At 40.0% G+C, this 19,145-nt stretch overlaps 1 protein-coding gene across 2 annotated transcripts in view; it reads left to right on the top strand.

The window, feature by feature from the left end:
* The window catches only part of tex10 (testis expressed 10), a 53,665-nt gene that overhangs the window by 24,622 nt on the left and 9,898 nt on the right, over positions 1-19,145 (top strand). The window contains exons 10-12 of one of the 2 annotated variants that reach the window (XM_041248192.1): positions 8,253-8,341; positions 9,188-9,321; positions 9,413-9,618. In XM_041248192.1, the coding sequence (XP_041104126.1) occupies positions 8,253-8,341; positions 9,188-9,321; positions 9,413-9,472 (283 nt within the window). In that variant the 3' untranslated portion in view covers positions 9,473-9,618. Of the gene's footprint in view, positions 1-8,252; positions 8,342-9,187; positions 9,322-9,412; positions 9,619-19,145 lie in introns of those variants that run through there. The other variant, XM_041248191.1, reaches the window with a different exon arrangement.

Here is a 19,145-nt window from a genome sequence, read left to right on the forward strand (position 1 = left end):
AATATCCGGTGCTGTTGAAAATTTAGTGGACCAGTAAGGTGTGCACGCTCTCCATTCATGGACTGAACTTAAGCAATACCCCAGCACTGCACAAGGGGGCACTGTCATGGTATTTTACCAGTTTTTTACTAGCACAACTTACAGTACTGTTGTAAAGTAACTCTTTGCCCCCATGCCTTGCATTTACACCGATGTTCAACCACTTGGAGCTTTATATAGAAACCAAAAGAGTATTAAATGCAATCTCACAGAAAACGTGTATACCCAGGCATTCACGCATGCGCTTGTTTGCGTCGCTGTGCGGTACATTTAATTAATTTACATTCAATGACATGTCACAGGACCGCTTACACCTTTGCTTATTTTACTTACATTCTTATATTATTTTTTTGTATATTATAAGAATACTGAAACCTGACATAGTGGTATGTTAACCAGTCAGCTAGGGCTGACTGGTTAACTCAGATTTATTGCAGTTTAATAATGTCGTTTTATAAAAAGGACCATGCCCTCAACTTTGAGAAATGTGCCTGTGGCCAAAAAACGCTGAGGACCGCTGTTGTAATGGGTCCGCATTGCTGTGTGTTGGGATCTCTCTTAAAGTAAATTTGCACAGCGGTTTTCCCCCCATGCTTTTCCTGTGATTGTACTGTGCTTTTACTATAGTTTACCATGTTTTAATATGATTTACCATACCTCTCTGCCTCTCTGGGCTTTACAGTGCTTACCTATGCTTGTCGAGAAATTTTGCAGTGCTTTAGAAAAACAACCCCCCAGCAAACTTACAAAGTTGGCAGAGTGACCTTTAATTAAGAGACAGGGCATCCCGTGCTCACCACGACAGCTGATAAGGTCACAGCTGGCGAATGATATTCAGAGAGCGAAGAAAGGGGTTCCCTTGTAACATGTATTCTGCTGCCTGTCAGCGCGGGCCTGTGACTGCAGTCGGACAGCTTCCGGCACTGTTTATAGCTCTCATGTACACAGAAAAAGATAATTGTGCAGCGTGACGCAGGAAAGTGTTTCATTACAGAACTAGGCTCTGAGCTACGTGGAAAACCTGTGTGTCAGCTCTCCCATCGGCACAATCACTGGACGCTCGCCAGCCAGGTGGCCTTGCTATTTTTATTGTACTTTTTTTTCATTTCTCAGTTACAATAACAAAACTATCTGTGTTGACTGGCCCTGTACCCTGCCTAGACATGCAAGTGTGCTTTCTTATCAGATTACGGGGGTGGGAGGCAGGCGATCATTCTGGAGGTAGAACCCACTCAGTACTGGACTGCAGTGTTGTAGAGCACTAATTAAGTGACAGTCTTATAGTCGACTAGTCATGGAATTGTGTTTTACGTTGGCCGTGTCACATTTAGTCGTCATTCTAACCCTTCTGTGCAAAGCTTTGCCTAACTGATTCCATTTTACATAATATTTTACAAATATCACCAACTGTACAGCGGTCACCATAATGATTAGAACAATGAACATATTTTTAACATACGTTTTAACCTATTTGTAGTAGCAGTGATTCTGACTGACTGTCAGCATCTCTCTACAGTGTAATTATGTATATTATTTAAAAAACAAACAAAAAATAAAAAACTGTGAAACTATTTACAAATGGAAGCAGAAATGCAATGTATAATTTAAAAAATTGGTTAACTTATAAGAAACCAATGGAGTAACTGAAGATAGCATATCAGCACATTACTCCTCCTGGAATTCTGCGTGCTGTTTTCAACACGGACCTGGTGCTTTGAAGTCACCGCAAAATCAGCAACAAATTGGCAATAATAACCAGCAAACGAGTCTGATTAGCTTTGCTTAATTGCCACATATTTTGAACTGGTCACGGGTGATAAATACTAAGTAGGTTTGTTGTTGCTATCCATAGTAACAAAATAGTGGTCCTTTAATGCAAACATGTAACTCATTTTCTCAAATTTATTTTGTTATTCTGTATACATGTTACTTGATCAACTAACTGAAGAAACACAGCCCCTATGAAATCATCTAAGTTTTCATCAAAAATGACATCTTTAAGATTATTATTATTTTTATTTTTTTTTGTTAAGATTTGGCAATTAAGCAGAGATGTCAGACTCATTCGCTTGTTATTACTGCCAGGTTAGCGGTGACTTCACACACCAGGCCCAATTCCAGGCTGGAGCAAGCATAATTCCAGCAGGAGTAGCACATGCACTTATTTGTGTGAGTTATATGGTACATTTTGCGTCATTCTTGTTCAATTACAAGACACAGGACCACTTGCATTTGCTTGTTTTACTGACATTCTCAATTTTTTGTCCAGTCACATCCCTCAGACAAAGTGCTTTGTGGGCTTCTGCCAAAGCGAAGAGCAACAATTGACTCTAGATGACAGTGTTTCTCTTCCAGTCGTCTCTCAACAAGGGCTGTGTTTCAGTATTGGAAACAAATATACGCAGTCAGTTGTTGCTGATGCCTGAAAAACTGTGTCTGACTCCAAAACAAACGCGAAATATAGGATGCAGCATTGTGGTTTTTGTGACTGCTTTTTTTGGAACATCATGATCATTCGATAATTAGAAAGTGAAAGTGAGTTAAATTCCCCAGAACATTCTTTTGATCAGTTATGGCTGCGCAGAGTCAGAAATGTAAAGAGAAAGTACATCACAATCCAGTCTTTCACACCACGCAAAGCATCTCATCTGTGAACAGGGTGCGGCTTGTCAAATTTCCAGCGGGGTTTGGGGGGGGGGGGGGGGGGGGGTGATGATAAAATACACAAACTCTAAAACTGTCTGTGCATGATCACTCATGTTACAACATCTACCACCATGTAAATGTAGTTATTGTCATTTTTTTAAAGCTCTTTGTTTATTATTCTTGATTTAACTAAAAGGCAGTAACAACAAGCTTATAACCAACCACATTTTAAAAAGCACTCGGGACAGGTCATTGCATTAACTCCTCGATAACTTCTGTACTGCTGTATGAAGTGTATTTTTACCCCAAGAATAACTGAGCATGGAATGTACATATAAACTGTCCTGAATTGTTCAACCCGCTATGGGATATTTGATGTTCCATTACCTAACAACCTCTGCTAAAAAGCCCATCCCAACAGAAACAACGGGAAGCTGTTCTTTTGAGGGGACTTCTGATAACCTTTTGCTCTGAGAAAATTGTGTAAGGCTTGTGTATTAGGCTAACTGCTGATTCACAAAAACTGGGTTCAAAAGGCTTTATTGTGAGTGGATGGTATGAGGAGGTGTACTGAGCAAAAGGGATACTGCAGCTGTTTAGTCTTGCTTACAGGTCTCACACGTTTCTCTCTCTCTCTCAATCTCCCTCCCTGTATCCCGTACATAAAGGTCAACACCAAATCAATATGTGGGAATCGTAACTGGCAAAATGTGAACATGCCTTAATTCAGACCTGTAATTTAAAAGTGTAGACCCATGTTTCAAACTATGTAACCAATGCAAATTGCTTGTTTTCTGTCTTTACAATTGTTTTTTTTTTTTTAAATCTACTATTGATTTCTGATAGCTTATGTTCATTTTTCTAACTTTACTGTTTTTAAAAGATTCAATGCTGGTCCATTTTTTCAGCAGGAGTGAATGCGTTTTCTCCAAGCACTTTCAAGAACTCGAAACTAAAAGAGTGGTTTAAGCAAAGCAATGACAGCTATGTCAGAATGCGTGTTCTCTTGAGTCTTATTGTCTGACTCCACCTTCAAAGCAGTGTCAGTGTATTCGCTGGTTCCCAATGCCTGCATGGCCAAAAGTGCTTTGAGAAACAGAATAATATGAGGTACCTAGGTAACGGTCCATAGCAACTCTGAGAACAAGCGAGGCAGTGCACTGCATGAGATGAAGCATAAATGCAGTAACTAATTACAATTGACAGGTGGGGTTAGGTTGCATTGATTCCTCGGTTTTGATTACACTAGTGTTCTGGAACCAATAAGTAATGCAATTGCAATTGGAATTAGCATTCACCAGAGACCCTTAACAGATGTATCTCAGAGAGACTGCAGTACTAGGGAATGCCTGTGATGACTTGCAGTACACAATATCCTACATTTAAGACCAATTGTTACAGAACATTGATAAAAGTTGACAATAATGCTGAAATAAGTTGTGCTGAGTAGATCAATATTTTATATAGTTTAAAACCATTTAAAAAAAAAAAAAAAATATGTTGCTATTTTTTACTTGTGTGCATTTTAGAGCTCATAGTAAATACATAAATATTTAAATAAATAAAATTGCATTGCCCAGGGATGCTTGTACATGAATCAATTGGTATGCTATGCGTGGAGCCGGTATCTGTTGTAGTGTATTTAACACTGCATTCTGACTGAGCAATGTTACAGTTGTAATAAAAACCCTTCCATTGAGCTTTTAAAAAAAAAGAAATTATATATATAAAAAACAAAATAAAAAAATGATTAACAGTGCAAAATTACACCTTGTATCGGACATATTTTCAAAATGCAGTGTCATCCTTGCACTGCACTGTAGCCATAACTCACTGTGGCTCTGCTTGTGATGTTCTTGTTCCGAGACCCTACTGAACCCTTTCCCTGAACCACCTGGTGGGGTTGCCACCCTTACACTGACAGGCCATGCAAGAGTGTGTCTTGAGTCGTTTATTATATTGTATAGTTTTCAGTATTTTAGAAACTATTGTCTGTCTTCAGAAGTGAAGACAAAGAAGTTGGACAGTATTTTGGAAAACCTGTCTGCTATTTCACTTGGTGAAAGGTTTGGTTCCTTTTTTTTTATTATTTATTTATTTATTTATTTTTAAATATATATAGTGGTTGCTAGGCAATCTTTTCACAGTTCAATGATAATCAGTAGGCAAATGGTTGTAATCCTAATTTCTACCAGATTTCCAACTGGTACCTAATATAAAGTTCAAAAAGAATTACTACATTTGTCATGAGCAGAAAATTAGTCGGTAACACTGGAAGCTCAGAAAATAGTTTGAATTTCAGGTCTAAATTGAATGAATTGCAAATACCATAGTTTTGAATGATAAAAATTCAGATTACTAAATCTCATTGGAATGCTTCTAGTGTTATACAATTTTGAATTTCTTTACAATCTAGGCAGTTTAACCCTTTGCAGCTTGTTTATTCAGTGCTTGTCAGGCACGTCAGGTCCAATTTATTTTCACACGCGCTGTTAAAAATATATATTTTTCGAGTACAACCGGTTTAAAGGGCATTGCAATGCTAGCGACATCAGTACTGCGTCTCCAGCCAAGCCCCACCCAGTGTTCGCTGTATTTTTCCCTCTTTATAGATGTGCGTACTGATAAATTATCTCCTGATCACTCGTTTTATCACCAAACTCATCAATAATGTGATCCAAGTCATTATTTTATTACTGTAACATCTCAAAAAGCTTGGTAAATGTCCATGATATTCTTTGAGCTGTGGATGCGGAAGCAGCTACCTCCTTTGTTTATGTTTGGTTATCTCTGTGTGGTGCAGCTGCTAGGGCTATTGCTCACACGCCCCTTTTTTTTCGGTTTTTATTGGTCTCACTCGGGCATTGAAAGGTTTTCTCGGCTTTTTCCGGAGAGCAGTTTCAGTGGAGTGAGCAGAGCGGAAACCAGATTGGAGAGGGTCGAGCAGAGAGTGATTAGACAGGAAATAAGAGCTGGTGGTGTACTGCCCGCTCAAGGGTTTTAGAGAGGAAGGGTAAGAAGGAGGTGGGGTTTTTGAGAAGGGGCGTGATATAGGCTTGTTTGAAGGCAGAGGGAAAGATGCCAGAGAGGAGAGAGGTCTTAAGAAGGGAGGAGATGAAGGGGAATAGAGCAGGAGCAGCAGCTTGAAAGGTTGTTAATTGAGGATTGGAAATAGGAGCATTTAGAAGAGGAGAGAACAGAGGAGGAGGAGGGAGCAGTAGAGGTCTAGGGCAATAGGGAGTTTGGTTCTCTTCCGTTTCTTTTCAGCAGAGTGCAGTTTGGTTATTGCTGAGCGGAGCACATTGGAGAGCTGGGGGTTGGAAGGTGAGGGGACAGGGAGTTGAGGGAGGAGGTGAAGGAGGAGAAGACTGTGGCGGTAACAGTCCACAGAGTGTTAGGAGGAGTCGTCGATAGGAGGGAGGTGAGAGAGAGCGGTGGAGACAAGGACGGGGGGGAGAGAGTGCTGAGGTGACAGTGGAGGTAGGTGGAGTAGGGAGAGACGGAGAAAACAAGATTAAATAGTGATCAGAGAGGTCCAGAGGGGTGACAGAGAGGGTGGAGGGGCAGCAGACCCTGGAGAAGGTGAGGTTCAGTTGACGGCCAGCTTTGTGGGTGGGAGAGGATGGATGGATGGATGGAGAGAGAGAGAGAGAGAGAGAGAGAGAGAGAGAGAGAGAGAGAGAGAGAGAGAGAGAGAGAGAGAGAGAGGTTGGAGTGAAGGAGAGGAAGGAGTCCAGCAGAGTGGGTGGGGTTGGAGAGAGATTGCAATCACCTAACAGGACCTTTGGGGTTGACAAAGGGGAGGGAGGAGAGGAGATAGTCGAGTTCATCGAAAAAGTGAGTGAGAGGTCCAGGGGGACGGTACAGTACAATTAGCAGGAGTTGACGGGGGAGGTTAGTTGGACAGCGTGAAATTCAAAGGTGTTAACAGAGAGTGAGGATAGGTCAGTGGGCACAGAAAAGAGTAAGGAGGGAGAGAGGAGAAGACCAGTCCCACCTCCCTGTCCAAGGAGGCGCAGAGTTTGGGACAGGACATAAAGGGAGGACAGGGCAGCAGGAGTTAGTGTTATCAGGAGTGAGCCAGATTTCAGTGAGCAAGGAAATCGGGAGGGGTGGGAGGCAAAGGCAGAGATGAAATCGTCTTTGTTAGCAGAGTAGTGGCAGTTCAGAGAGAGTGTGGGAGGCGGGGAGGTGCAGAGGTATGAGGTTAGAGGGGTTAGGGGACCAGCGGTGGAGAGAGGACAGAGGATGGGAGTGAGAGGACAGAATAACAGGGATGTGAGGGACAGTCATTGCAGGACATGTGAGACAGATAGGTACAATAGTAGTGGGGGCAGGAGTGGAGGAGGGAGGGTACAGACCTGTCAAGTCGTTGGTATCTTCCAGAGTGCTTCTCTCCTCGCTAGACTCCCACATCTAGACTCCCGGCTCTTTGGTAGAGAGACTGTTTGGTTGGCTGGCGCACAAATAGACTGTCTGTCTATTATACTAAACTGCGCTAAAGACAATACTTAAACAATACAATAGTTTCAGTGCACTTCAATGGGATCACACAACTACAAAACGCTGTTTGGAAACCAAATTGCAAATCAACCTGTCTTCAATTTAACCACACTAATCATGGTACTAATCATAAACAGTAGATCACCTAATTAAAATAACACCACCTTTATAATATTACTTAAATACAGCTAATGTTAAGAGTAGGAATGAGGCCTCTAGTAGCCACTGGGAGAGATTTGGAAAAGGTCCTCGCTCTGCCTGTTCTCGCTTTGACTGCCATAGCTTAGACTGCCCTTGCACGGCTGGCACTTAGAGTGGCTGGCGTTCTAAGATACTGTTTGCCAGTTTATACTGCCCTGCAGGTCTAGAGCTGCTGCGGTTTACACGCTATCTAAATTCACTTCAATCAGCCATAGCTCTGAGCACTTTAGAAAATTAATTCCTTCAACCAGCTAATGTAGTTACATCAGCAACAAGCATTCAATTGTACCAAAATCGGTACATTCTTCCTTCTGACTAAAAACAGCAAAACACAATCCAAGCAGGTCGGTTGCTAGAACAACAAAATCGCAAGGGTCAGGTTCTATTCTGTGTTCTCTTTCATCCAGATAAATATTTTTTTGGCATTTTAAACCCCTTTGGATGCAGGGGGGAACTTGCATATTACTACTTGTTGGTATCTTTCTTTTTACAGCTTTGACTTTCGTTATTGCCTTGCAAGGGACGCTCTTCACTTGCAGGTCTTGCATTGTGATATGCAAACAGATACACATGTTTTAGTAACTCTTTTTCATAGTAATAAATAAATGTACTGAGCACTTCTCTTCACAATTTGCAACAGGAATAAGCGAATGAGATCCTTCTGAATAAGTAGATTATTGTCTGCTCTCAGCTGCAGGGGTCAGTATTATCCCATACAGTCATTCTGTATTGGCTATAAATGGCGACCATTTGTGCAGAGACGGGATGCTTATTAAACACTTTTGCTGTACACATGTTGTGTAGCTTGGGAGGTGAGCATGTCCACTGCAGCAATCCTGAGTCCTGTGCTTTGTACTCTACAGGTCTTCCTTCTCTGGCTGGACAGGCTGTGTTCAGGAGACTGCTGTGACGGATGTAGACTACTTCAGCTTCCTCTTTTCCTCTCTCACAGGTACGAAACTCTTCGCTCTGACTCAACTCTCTCCCTGCTTTGATGGCTCCTTTCTTCTCTGGCCACCCTGACCTTGAGTGGAGTGAAAATAATCTTACACGGCACCCTATACATTACTATATTCATCTTCATCTTCCCTGCCGGTGTGTGCTGCCATTTTGTAAGGACACCAGTGACTGCCAATTTAGCTCATAGCTAAATCTTGGTGCAATACATCTTATGATATGTTGTAAATGTAAAAAATTGCACAGTGTCCCTAATCAAGTAAATAATAAAAACAATTATATATTTTATATAACATATAGCAAAAAAAAGCATCTATAAACAGTATCGCTTATGGTAATGTCTCATCGCTTCAGACACATACATCATTAAATTATTTTCCATGGTTTCCCATTCATTTCATGTCTACAGGGGTGTGCTGATACTCCTACTTGCAATTGCCTTTTAAGATGGATTTATCCTCGGGTATTTAAGTCCATTCATTGATGTGTCCTGAGTACCAAGCAATGGCAGTTAACTTTAGCATTAAGTGTTTTTAAAGCCGATTTGGAAGCCATTTTTCCTCTCATCCTCGGTGCTGACATTTTTACTGCTGTACTGAGTGTGTCGGTTTACTCCTGAATGCACTGAATATATTGTGAATATAGTCGTGTTATGAAAGTGAGGACTCTGCTCTTCTGTACAAACTGTAGATAGACGATGCATGAGTTTGAAGTTTTTCATCTGTCGATTTTAATATAGTTTCAAGTTACTGGCTACAGATATAAATACCCCCTCTTCTCTTTTTCTATTTCTCTCCCACTTTCCTTGCTCTTTTCTTTATTTCTCTCTCTCTTTTGTCAGGTTTCTCCGGGGATGAGCTGGCCTTGATTCAGAGAGGCAATGAGGATGGTCACAGCAGCCGGATGCAGCTCTCCCCTGTCCTGCTCTACCCAACCGATCTGGAGCAGTTTGGGCACCACTGGGATGTGGCGCAGGTAACACAGCAGCACTAATCCTGAGCGACAGACTGGCAGGCCCCACACTGCTTTGTAGTGCTCTCTTTCTCTCTCTCTCTCCCTCCCTCAGCGACCCCTACGCATCTGCAGGCTTGCAAAGAACACAACAACATGGCCCTTAAAGTTGTAGGTTCAGCCTATTGAGAGAGGGAGAGCTCTTACTGCAGGTGTTGACCTGTACTTCATTTTGTGAGTGTTTTCAGTGTCCTCAGCTCTTTTTAGGGAGATTTAAATCAACTGTAAAATGTCACACCCCACCAACAGCACATCACAAAAAACAGCACACAACAGTACACAACAGCACATCACAAAAAAATACAATGGGGCTGATTTTACAAAGTGCGTCTGGCCGGGCGCCTGTGGGCTTGCCTGTAAACTACCCGAGAGCTGCGTTGTCCTCCGACACTGTAGCTCTTGGGTGGCTGTATCGTGAGTCAGCAGTGGTTGGAGGACAGTATTTGTTCGTCTTTGCTGCTTCCGAGTCAGCACAGGGGTGGTTATGCCAATTATATTGGGAGAAAATAATAAAAATAAGTTGCAACGACTAGACAAATTTAACTTGGTCTGTGACGGATAAATAAATAGATTGTAACGTTGAAGAGATGGGCTTTGTATCAGAAAACGGAGGCGTGTAATGGGAAGTTCATTAATTTGTTGCCTATATATATATATATATATATATATATATATATATATATATATATATATATATATATATATATATATAATGGGGATTGATTTGTTTCTTAATACAAGGACGGTAAAACACGACTGACATGTATCTGAGTGTCGTATACACGAGTGCTGACTGTAGTATGTTTCTGTATTTCTACCTGCAATTACTGCTTGGGTAGAATAAACAGAGAAAACATGTTAATTGACCCCAGGCCTGGTGTGAAACGAACCGAAGCAAACCTCAAAAATCACTTGCATTAGGTGTGAAAGTGCCCTAATTTTGTTTTTAGTGTTAGATTCAGTTCCAAGTTCCCTGCTCTCATCCAATTAGCCACAGTGCTGTATAGCTTAGCATTTCTGAACAGGCTGGGATTAGAAGTAACCGGTCTGTGCTGTGTGGCTGTACTGGTCAAAAGGGTTTAATCCGGGGCACTCGGTAATGAGCAGACCAGTCAATGGTTGCCAGCTGGGAACATGACCAGGTGCTCAGACCTGTGCTTTAAAGGGTCTGTCTGCCTTCATTGACAGGCCCGCTCAACCTCTGCTGTCTGACAGATGCTATCACAGCACAAAAGGACACATTCTCCAAATAAGAATAGTGTGGGCATCTGCAAAACAAAAGTGTTTAAAATAAGGATGCTAACATATTTGAGTCAAGTTACAAGAGTTAAGGCTGGTTCATACTGCAGTCTTGTGACCACTGTGAGACTGTCATGCAATGCAACCAGATAGATTTGAGAAAGATTAAACTCTGGCGACCAGTCGCACGACTAGAGAGACTGGAAATCCCCCCCAGCGATGGTCACAAGATTTGAAGTGTGAACCAGATATAGACATCACCTGTAGTGTTTGTACAGTGTGAGGTTATTTATTCGGTCTTTGCCATGTACACATATATACTGAGCATCAAAAGAAACGTTATCACTTATACTTGAGCATCAAAAGAAACGGATCACTTATATTTGGATAAAATTCACTTGATTGAAAAATGACCAACTCTGTTTTAGAGCAGGTGCAATGACTTGTGAAAAAGTGCTGGAATACAGCAAGTGTATCATGGTCTTATCTGAGTGTTTCAGTGAGTAGAGTATAATTTTTCATTGCAAGTGAATTCAGGCACTAATACGGACAGACGGGATATTAAATGTCCTGGGAGGGGGAGGGAGGGTGTGTGTGTGTGTGTGTGTGTGTGTGCGTGTGTGTGTGTGTTCAACTGGTGGAAAGACATTTGCTGTTACCTTCCATTAGTGCTGATTACTGAAGTATTTGCCCTGGGGGGGTGGTGGTGGGGGAGGGGGGTCAGTAGGCTTATGAGACGGCTGTTAATTTGTTACAGCTTGTGGCAAGAAAGTGGAAAATCAGTTTTCATTGCTTTTTAACTGGGCATACAATCCGTGTCTAAAACTGTCACACTCATTTTTGTAATTGAATTGAGGGGGCTACAAGTGGACCAGGGTGATCAGCAAGCATTTAAACAGCAACCTTAAGGAAAGATATAAGTTGAAGAAGATAAATTATTTGAACAAGTTAAATAATAGTAAACTGTAAAAAAAAAAAAACATATCCACAGTTAGGTTATGGAGTGTGCTGACACGAATGGGAATGAATGTGCAGGCTGAATGTGTGACCAAAGTTACCCTCAAATCAATAAACTTACATACAGAGGGAGTTGTAAACAAGGAAGGACAATGGTTATTACCAGATAAAGTACAGTGATCATTTGTTCCTGTATTATGGCGTGTTGCCAATAAATATCGCTTGTTAGGGGACACAAATACCCTGTAGATAACTTTACTGAGCTATTTCCTTTCATGGTTTAAAGATGCGCTCTCTTAAATTAATGATTTTCAAATACAATGGAAACTGAATAATATCAGTATGAATAAAAAAAAGTGATATGGATGGATGGATTGATGATAGATAGATAACATATTGCTAGTTAGGCTTGCCTGTACAAAATGCAGATAAACTGGTAGTTGCAAATTAACAGTCAGCTGTTGTTGCTAGATCTAGTGAATGTGTATGGTCGAGCTCCAACAATAGACACATTCTCACCTTTAACTGCTTCTCGTTCCCAGGAAGGATTTATTTTTTGAATATATTTTGCCCACGACTTTGGAATCTTTCTTTTGTGGGATCTCAGGGATTTCTGTTCATCATTTAAAAAATAACTTTTGTCTATTTTCCCCTGGAAAAACAACAACAATCCTAGGATACTTGACAGGGCAGGGGGTGGGGCCAGGGGGCTGTGTGTGTGTGTGTGTGTGTGTGTGTTTGTGTTATTCTGATTGGATGTGTTATTAATCATGTTGTGTCAATCTTGGCAGAGATTTCTTGTTTTTTCTAAAACGTAATTAAAAACAGCTCAATTTTGCAGAAAAACCGCCCAGTTGGCTGCACTTCAGCTGACATCCGACGGGCCAGACAGAAGGCTCTTGCGGGCCGGATTTGGCCTGTGGGCCGCCAGTTGAAGAACCCAGGTCTAGAGTGACCTATCCTATCCTGTTTGCCCCAGAAAAACATGAAATAATCGGCAATACAGGGGACTCAGGCAGATCCAAGTAGAGGACTTTCATTAATAGGGTTTTGGATGCAAAAGGTAGGTGATGAGTGATGTCATTCAGCCCCTGCATCTGTCATGGCCTTTCACTGTGATAACACAGTGTAACAAATTTTTTTATTTTTTTTTGTTCCTGGGTAGTAAGTGTTATTTCCTAATTGCTTATGCCTCAAAAGTATAGAAAATGGCTATTATTCCCCACAAACTTTGCTTTTGTGACCAGGACAGTGATATTTGAAAATATCACTATTTCCTATGGGAAAACGGGCAAATGTGTGTGTTTTCGTTCACATAAAGTCAGAAACAAACAACATATGAATCCAAATTAACATGCATTTATACTAAAGTTATACAAAAATGACTACAAAAGATTTAGAAGTGAGTAGTTTTTCGAGATTACAGTATAATCGTAAATATCAAACTACTCACTTCTAAATCTTTTGCAGTCATTTTTGTATTACTTTAGTATAAATACATCTTAATTATTTAATATGTTTTTTTTTACTGACTTTATGTGAACGAAAAGACACACATTTGCCTGTTTTCCCATTGGAAATAGTGATATTTTGAATTATCACTGTCCTGGTCACAAAAGCAAAGTTTGTGGGGAATAATAGCCATTTTCTATACTTTTGAGGCATAAGCAATTAGGAAATAACACTTACTACCCAGGAACAAAAATTGTGTTACATAGTGTAATTATTGGTTGAGACAGGTGGTTCAAAATATTTTTACAAGATGCAGCATCTCCTTTTGTGGACGTCCTGGTGTTCGGAAGATGTTTGTGGTAGCGATACATTGTTTTACAGCAGAGGTTCTCAACTTTTTTTTTTTTTTTTTTTTTTTTTAGCTGGGACCCCCTTCTGTAAATGGTTCAGGCTGTGAACCATTGTGGTGTGATGTCATAACAAATTACTGTACATCAGTGGTCCCCAGCCTTTGCTGTCCCTTGGGCAAAGACACTAAACAAGTAACGCACCGTGGGCAACATCTTACTTATCTACCTATCAGCCTGAAGAAACATGTATTTATGGCAAGCACAATGTAAGAGACGGAATCGCTCTCCCTCAGCCGAAGGAAACAGTTATTTGGTTAAATTAAAATATAGGACCAACATCTCAAGCTGCATCCACACTGGACTCGAGCGAATAATGTAGACGTCACTGCAGTCAAATGGGAGAATCCACATCAGCAGCGAGCGACGTCACTTTGAGAAAATGTTGCTTTGCTAAAATAGAACCTGTTTCTATATTTTTTTTCGTCGCGCGACTGGAATGAAACTGACCAATCGGAAGCAAAGTTAACACCCTTGATACACATCAGACACACGTCAAACACATGCCTCAAAACATAGGTTATTTTTTGAGGTGCGGTGGTATCCGTTATTATGCAAGTTGCATAAACATATTAATAAGCAAAAATAAACCGGCATGTACATGCAGCCTACATATCCAACATTAACAAGCTCATACATATAGTTTTGAAGATTGAGCCATATTTATAAAGCATTTTCTGTCAACTTCACTGGACTGTTTTAAATGAAAAAAACAAGTAATGCAAATTAAGGGGGTGACCTGCGCATAACACAGATAATAATGATGAAGATGGTGATTATGTAGTGTTTAAAGGGCACATAAGGACCTTTTTATTTTATTGTGTTACTTGTCCCCAGGTGTTTCTACAACTGTTTACTTAAGGTTTGTGTATTGTTTAATTTTTAATTTTTTTTTTTTAGCATTTTGACCACTTTTTAAAAAACTTTTAAATTGCATTCCCTGCCTCAGGATGGCTTCCCATGTACCTGCATGGACCTCTCAGAACTACATTTCCCATCATCCTCCTGCTCACATATGCAACTGAGATGGATTTACCAGTGACTTTTTTAGTACAAATTTCTGTGACAAAAACCCAGCCTTATTTATCAGTTATTAAAATAGGAATCACAAATCAAACAAAAATCGTGACTGTCCTCAATCAAAAAGGTCGAGGTTGGCTTGTCAGAAATATCGAGAGGAATTTACTGCAGAACGGTCATGACTATCACTCAAATTGGTACGAAGAAACACTAGCAACTACACAAAATCTGACGCTCCCCATTACTGTGTTTGTACAAATGGGTTTTGAGGTTTAACTTGCTTTAAATTAATTAATTATTGGGTACTACACAGCGTTTTGAGTTTTGATAGTTGCAGATAGTAAAAAAAGTAAATAAAAAAAACTATGTTAAATCTGTCTTAGTGTTGTTATTTTTCTAAAGTTTTGAGGTTGAATATTTCAGTCCAGGTTTGATAGCACGTATTCTTAATTTCTAGTATTAAATCCAGAATAGAATCCCAAATAAATTTAAAAACAAAACAAAAAACAATGTTGAAGTATTTTTATTGGGGTTGTTAATTTCTAAATGCCATGTATTTACAAAAAGCAAAATTATAGCTTGAACAGTAAAAGTGAGGTCATTGGCTTGCCAGAACCTTTTCCTTTATAGAGCTAACAGCCCTGGGTCTTTATAATTTTATTTATTTATTTATTTTTAAACAGCTACTATATTTCTACTTTGCTACTATTTTTTACTTTTCATAAATTGGCATCTCCTGGGTTATGGTGCTGGTAGGATTGGGGTTAGTGTTAGGGGGCTGGTAGGATTGGGGTTAGGGTGCTTCTGCTGGTAGGATTGGGGTTAGTGTTTGGGGGCTGGTAGGGTTGGGGTTAGGGTGCTGGTAGGATTGGGATAAGGGTTTGGCTGCCGGTAGGGTTAGGGTTAGGGTGTTGGTAGGGTTGGGGTTAGGGTGCTGGTAGGATTGGGGTAAGGGTTTGGCTGCCGGTAGGGTTAGGGTGTTGGTAGGATTGGGGTTGGGGTTGGGGTTAGGGTGTTGGTAGGATTGGGGTAAGGGTTTGGCTGCCGGTAGGGTTAGGGTGTTGGTAGGATTGGGGTAAGGGTTTGGCTGCTGGTAGTGTTGGGGTTAGGGTGCTGGTAGGATTGGGATTAGGGTTTGTCTGCTGATAGGATTGGGGTTGGGGTTAGTTCTTTTGACCTTGTAGGATTTGCTTGCCTTCCACAAAAGGCAGATAGACAGCCTGGACAGGGATTGAACCTACTGCCGTACAGCAGCAGTGTTTGCAGTAGGCTGTGGGTCAGTGCTGGACGGATGCTCTGAACACAGCTAAACCCTGAGGCTGTGCTGGGCCCTAAACTTCATTCCCTAGTGCTTCGCACACCCCTGTAATAGCTCCTTGGTAAGACAGAGCGGTCAGAATTCTCACTAACCCAGTGTGCTGTATGTGGTTGGTATCACACCGCTGTGTCCTACGGCATCCTTGTTGGTGGCCCCAGCAGTGCAAGTGCAATCTGGCAGGAACTTGAATGCCTTGCCGGGGCATGGCTGCAGCCTGTAATGGAGACAGTGAATGCAGTGCTCTTGGAGATGCTACCAGTGTCTGATGTCTGTATTACCCAGCTCCTCTGCATTGCCTACACTTAGGATTAGTAGTACAGTACTACAGATCAGTGGTTGGTAATATATGCCCAAATATCACGTCTGCATACTATATGAATATGATTTATTTAGGAGTTTGCTCCATTGTTTAATGATCGGTTCCCCTGAAGGCAGTTTGAGCTCTGTGACTGCTCAGAGAGTTAAAACACAAATATATGTTCTCCCTGGGTTTACAGTGTACTAAATCTATTAATGCTATGTGCTAATCAGAAACCAATAATAAACAGTTTGCAGGAAAAATATACAGAGCCAACTGTAGATGTGCTGCTTTGACTGGCCTGTACTGTACATGTTTACACAAATATTTAGCATGCATTGTATTAAGATACTGGGGTTTGGATTAGCAAGTCTGGCATTTATTACTTGAAGACACAACTTCAGTTTGGGAACTACTTTATTATTATTATTATTATTATTATTATTATTACTGTTGTTGTTATTATTATTTATTTTAATGACTTCCACCATAAAATATTGTCATTTAAACAAATGATGAGAACTCTTAAATATCTTTATCAAAACCCAAGTAATGTGGCCTAGCATAAAGACTACTGGATGAATTGTACTACATTTTTGACATCTCTTTTTATCACTTCGTTTTACATGACAAATATTTATCCACTCATTCATTTTTTGGTGTTTTGTGGTATCTTGGAAGATATGTTTAAATTCAAGCTTTGAGCTGGCAATAATAATTTAAATAAATTCAAATATCATAAAAAGACCACTTTTATCAAGGAACAAAACTTGTTTTGCTACAAGCTAAAAGTACAACCACAAAATCCTTCCTTCGCTTAATTCTTTTTCAACGAATTTGAATCTAGGAATTATCCGCCTAATACGGGAAGGGGATCCTATATATATATATATATATATATATATATATATATATTATATAATATATATATATATATATATATATATATATTTAGGGCTCTTTAATTTTCATATATTAATCAAGGGCTCTTTTTTTCAGACTAATCTCTTGTCACAGTGTTCACAATGTGATAAATGCTAATGAAATGTAACATAATGATTCCGCAGTGACATTTTTGCATGGGAATTAAACACTAACACGGCTTAGCCCGAGGGTCACAAATAAATTATAAAACAAAAATCTGCTAATTCCTACAATGCAATTAAGCTTCAGTTTTGAATTTTTCATTTTCGTGTCGAAGTCAATCAGACGTCCAGAGTAGACAGTTATTGCACACCGAATTGAATTTATATTAATTTAAGTAATGAGCCAATATTGTTTTGCAGGTATGAAAATGTCATTGAGAGGTGCTTTATGTTTTTCTATATTTTTATTATAATTTGGTATTAATGTAGAAAATTTGAAGACCACTCTTTGTTCTATCTGGAGTCATACTGGTCCCTTGTTGAGAGAAGGGGCACTGTGCATACTGTTGGTTTGAGCTTGACAAGTCTTGGATGCTTGTCGTAAATGTAGCCTATTTGCCTTTACAGGTGTGCTCCCTTATGTTTAAAATCCATGTAACGTATTTGTGAGGTGCTCCCATCGTTATTATGCAGGTGAACTTTTAATGCCTTTTATTCACTTTGAGAATCACCTGAAGCAACAGTGTTATAGGAAAGGCTTAACACACACTGGCTGTGCCGTGCTACAGAGCTTTGAGGGCCTCTAAAACCAGATACTATTGGAGCCAAGCATTTTGGCAAGTCGCTTCCTCAGTAAACTGAAGTGGACTATGCGAAACATTTGTCTTCTTCACTTGGTTTCTTAGAAGTTTTACCTTTTTTATTTTGATGGAGTGTATTTGAATTCTGGATGGACTCTGAAATCAGCTTAGCAACAGCTAGGGACCTGCAGCTACCTTAATTAAGAGTAGGGAAATTAACTATGAAGCGATAGCTTTAAACAACTAGCTATTATGATGTGCTGTTGTAAGTATTGAAACTTTTACCTTGTTCTGTGATAACCTTTTGGCATTTTACAACCAACTAACAAAATATAAAAATATACAGATTTTCAACACAAAGGGTCAGCGCACTATTTCACACATTTTGAATGTGTTTTGTATTCAGTATCACTTAAAATGATTGTTTAACAAAGTATCAATTAAAGGAGTACTAACCAGGATTTTAAATGCAAATAACCTGGACTTAAAATGCAGCTGCTTGCTGTGCGTGCTTCACTGCAGTCTAAATATACTGTAGATAACGCCCTGTTTGCTCAAGTTCTGAGATTTTTGATTCGGAAGACATTAACTGAAGCATCCCTTTGAAGGGTTTTCAAAGCTAATGCTCTAATTATAGCTTTCTCTAACAATAACCTTTCCCCTAGAACCATCACTTTTTTTTTTTTTTGAGGGGGGGGGGGGGGGGGGGGAGGATGGGTAATTTACGGTTGCCTGCCATGTTTAGAATCGAGACCTTCCCCTGGTTTAGGTGCTCTGGAATGGGACTCATCCAGTTATTCAAACTTCATATAATAAAGTAGCTAACCTGAAAGCAGTTGCAGTTCTCTGTGAGAACTGCATAACAACGCTTTCTCAACATTGCAAAACTAGCTTTCCGTTACTAATTCTGTCGATGTTCAGCTTATAGACAAGTGTTTAATGCACAGCATCAATCTATGAAAGCAGATCATACTAACCAGCTAACAAGGCTTACATTTAGTACCAAAATATAATGCAAGAAGTGCCACTAGACCTTCACCACATTCTTCCTGAATCAATCATGCTGTAGGTGTTTGCTAATAATCTGTTGTAATGGGTGATTGTTTAACTTTTGCTAATTACATAGCCTAGGTTCAATTTAAATGGATATCTTGTGCCTGTAGGACTGAATCACATATGAGCAGATCATTATTAAATTTTCTCCAGCTATGATTCTTGGTGTCTGTTGATTTAACCACCTGCTGTTTTTCAGAACGCTGTAACCCCAATTCAGTAAATGTTCCTCTTTCAAACTGGTACTAACTTTGGTCCCTTTTACTTCACGTTTACAAGCCACTGTCATAACTGCTTTACCCTTTACTCTGTGCCTGTGGATGCTTTCTGCCTGTCTAGTTTCTAAAGTGAAATGTAATCTGCTGTGCCTCATTCACC

This window comes from Polyodon spathula, chromosome 4 (genome assembly GCF_017654505.1).
Source record: "Polyodon spathula isolate WHYD16114869_AA chromosome 4, ASM1765450v1, whole genome shotgun sequence".
In the NCBI taxonomy this organism is placed as follows: Eukaryota; Metazoa; Chordata; class Actinopteri; order Acipenseriformes; family Polyodontidae; genus Polyodon; species Polyodon spathula.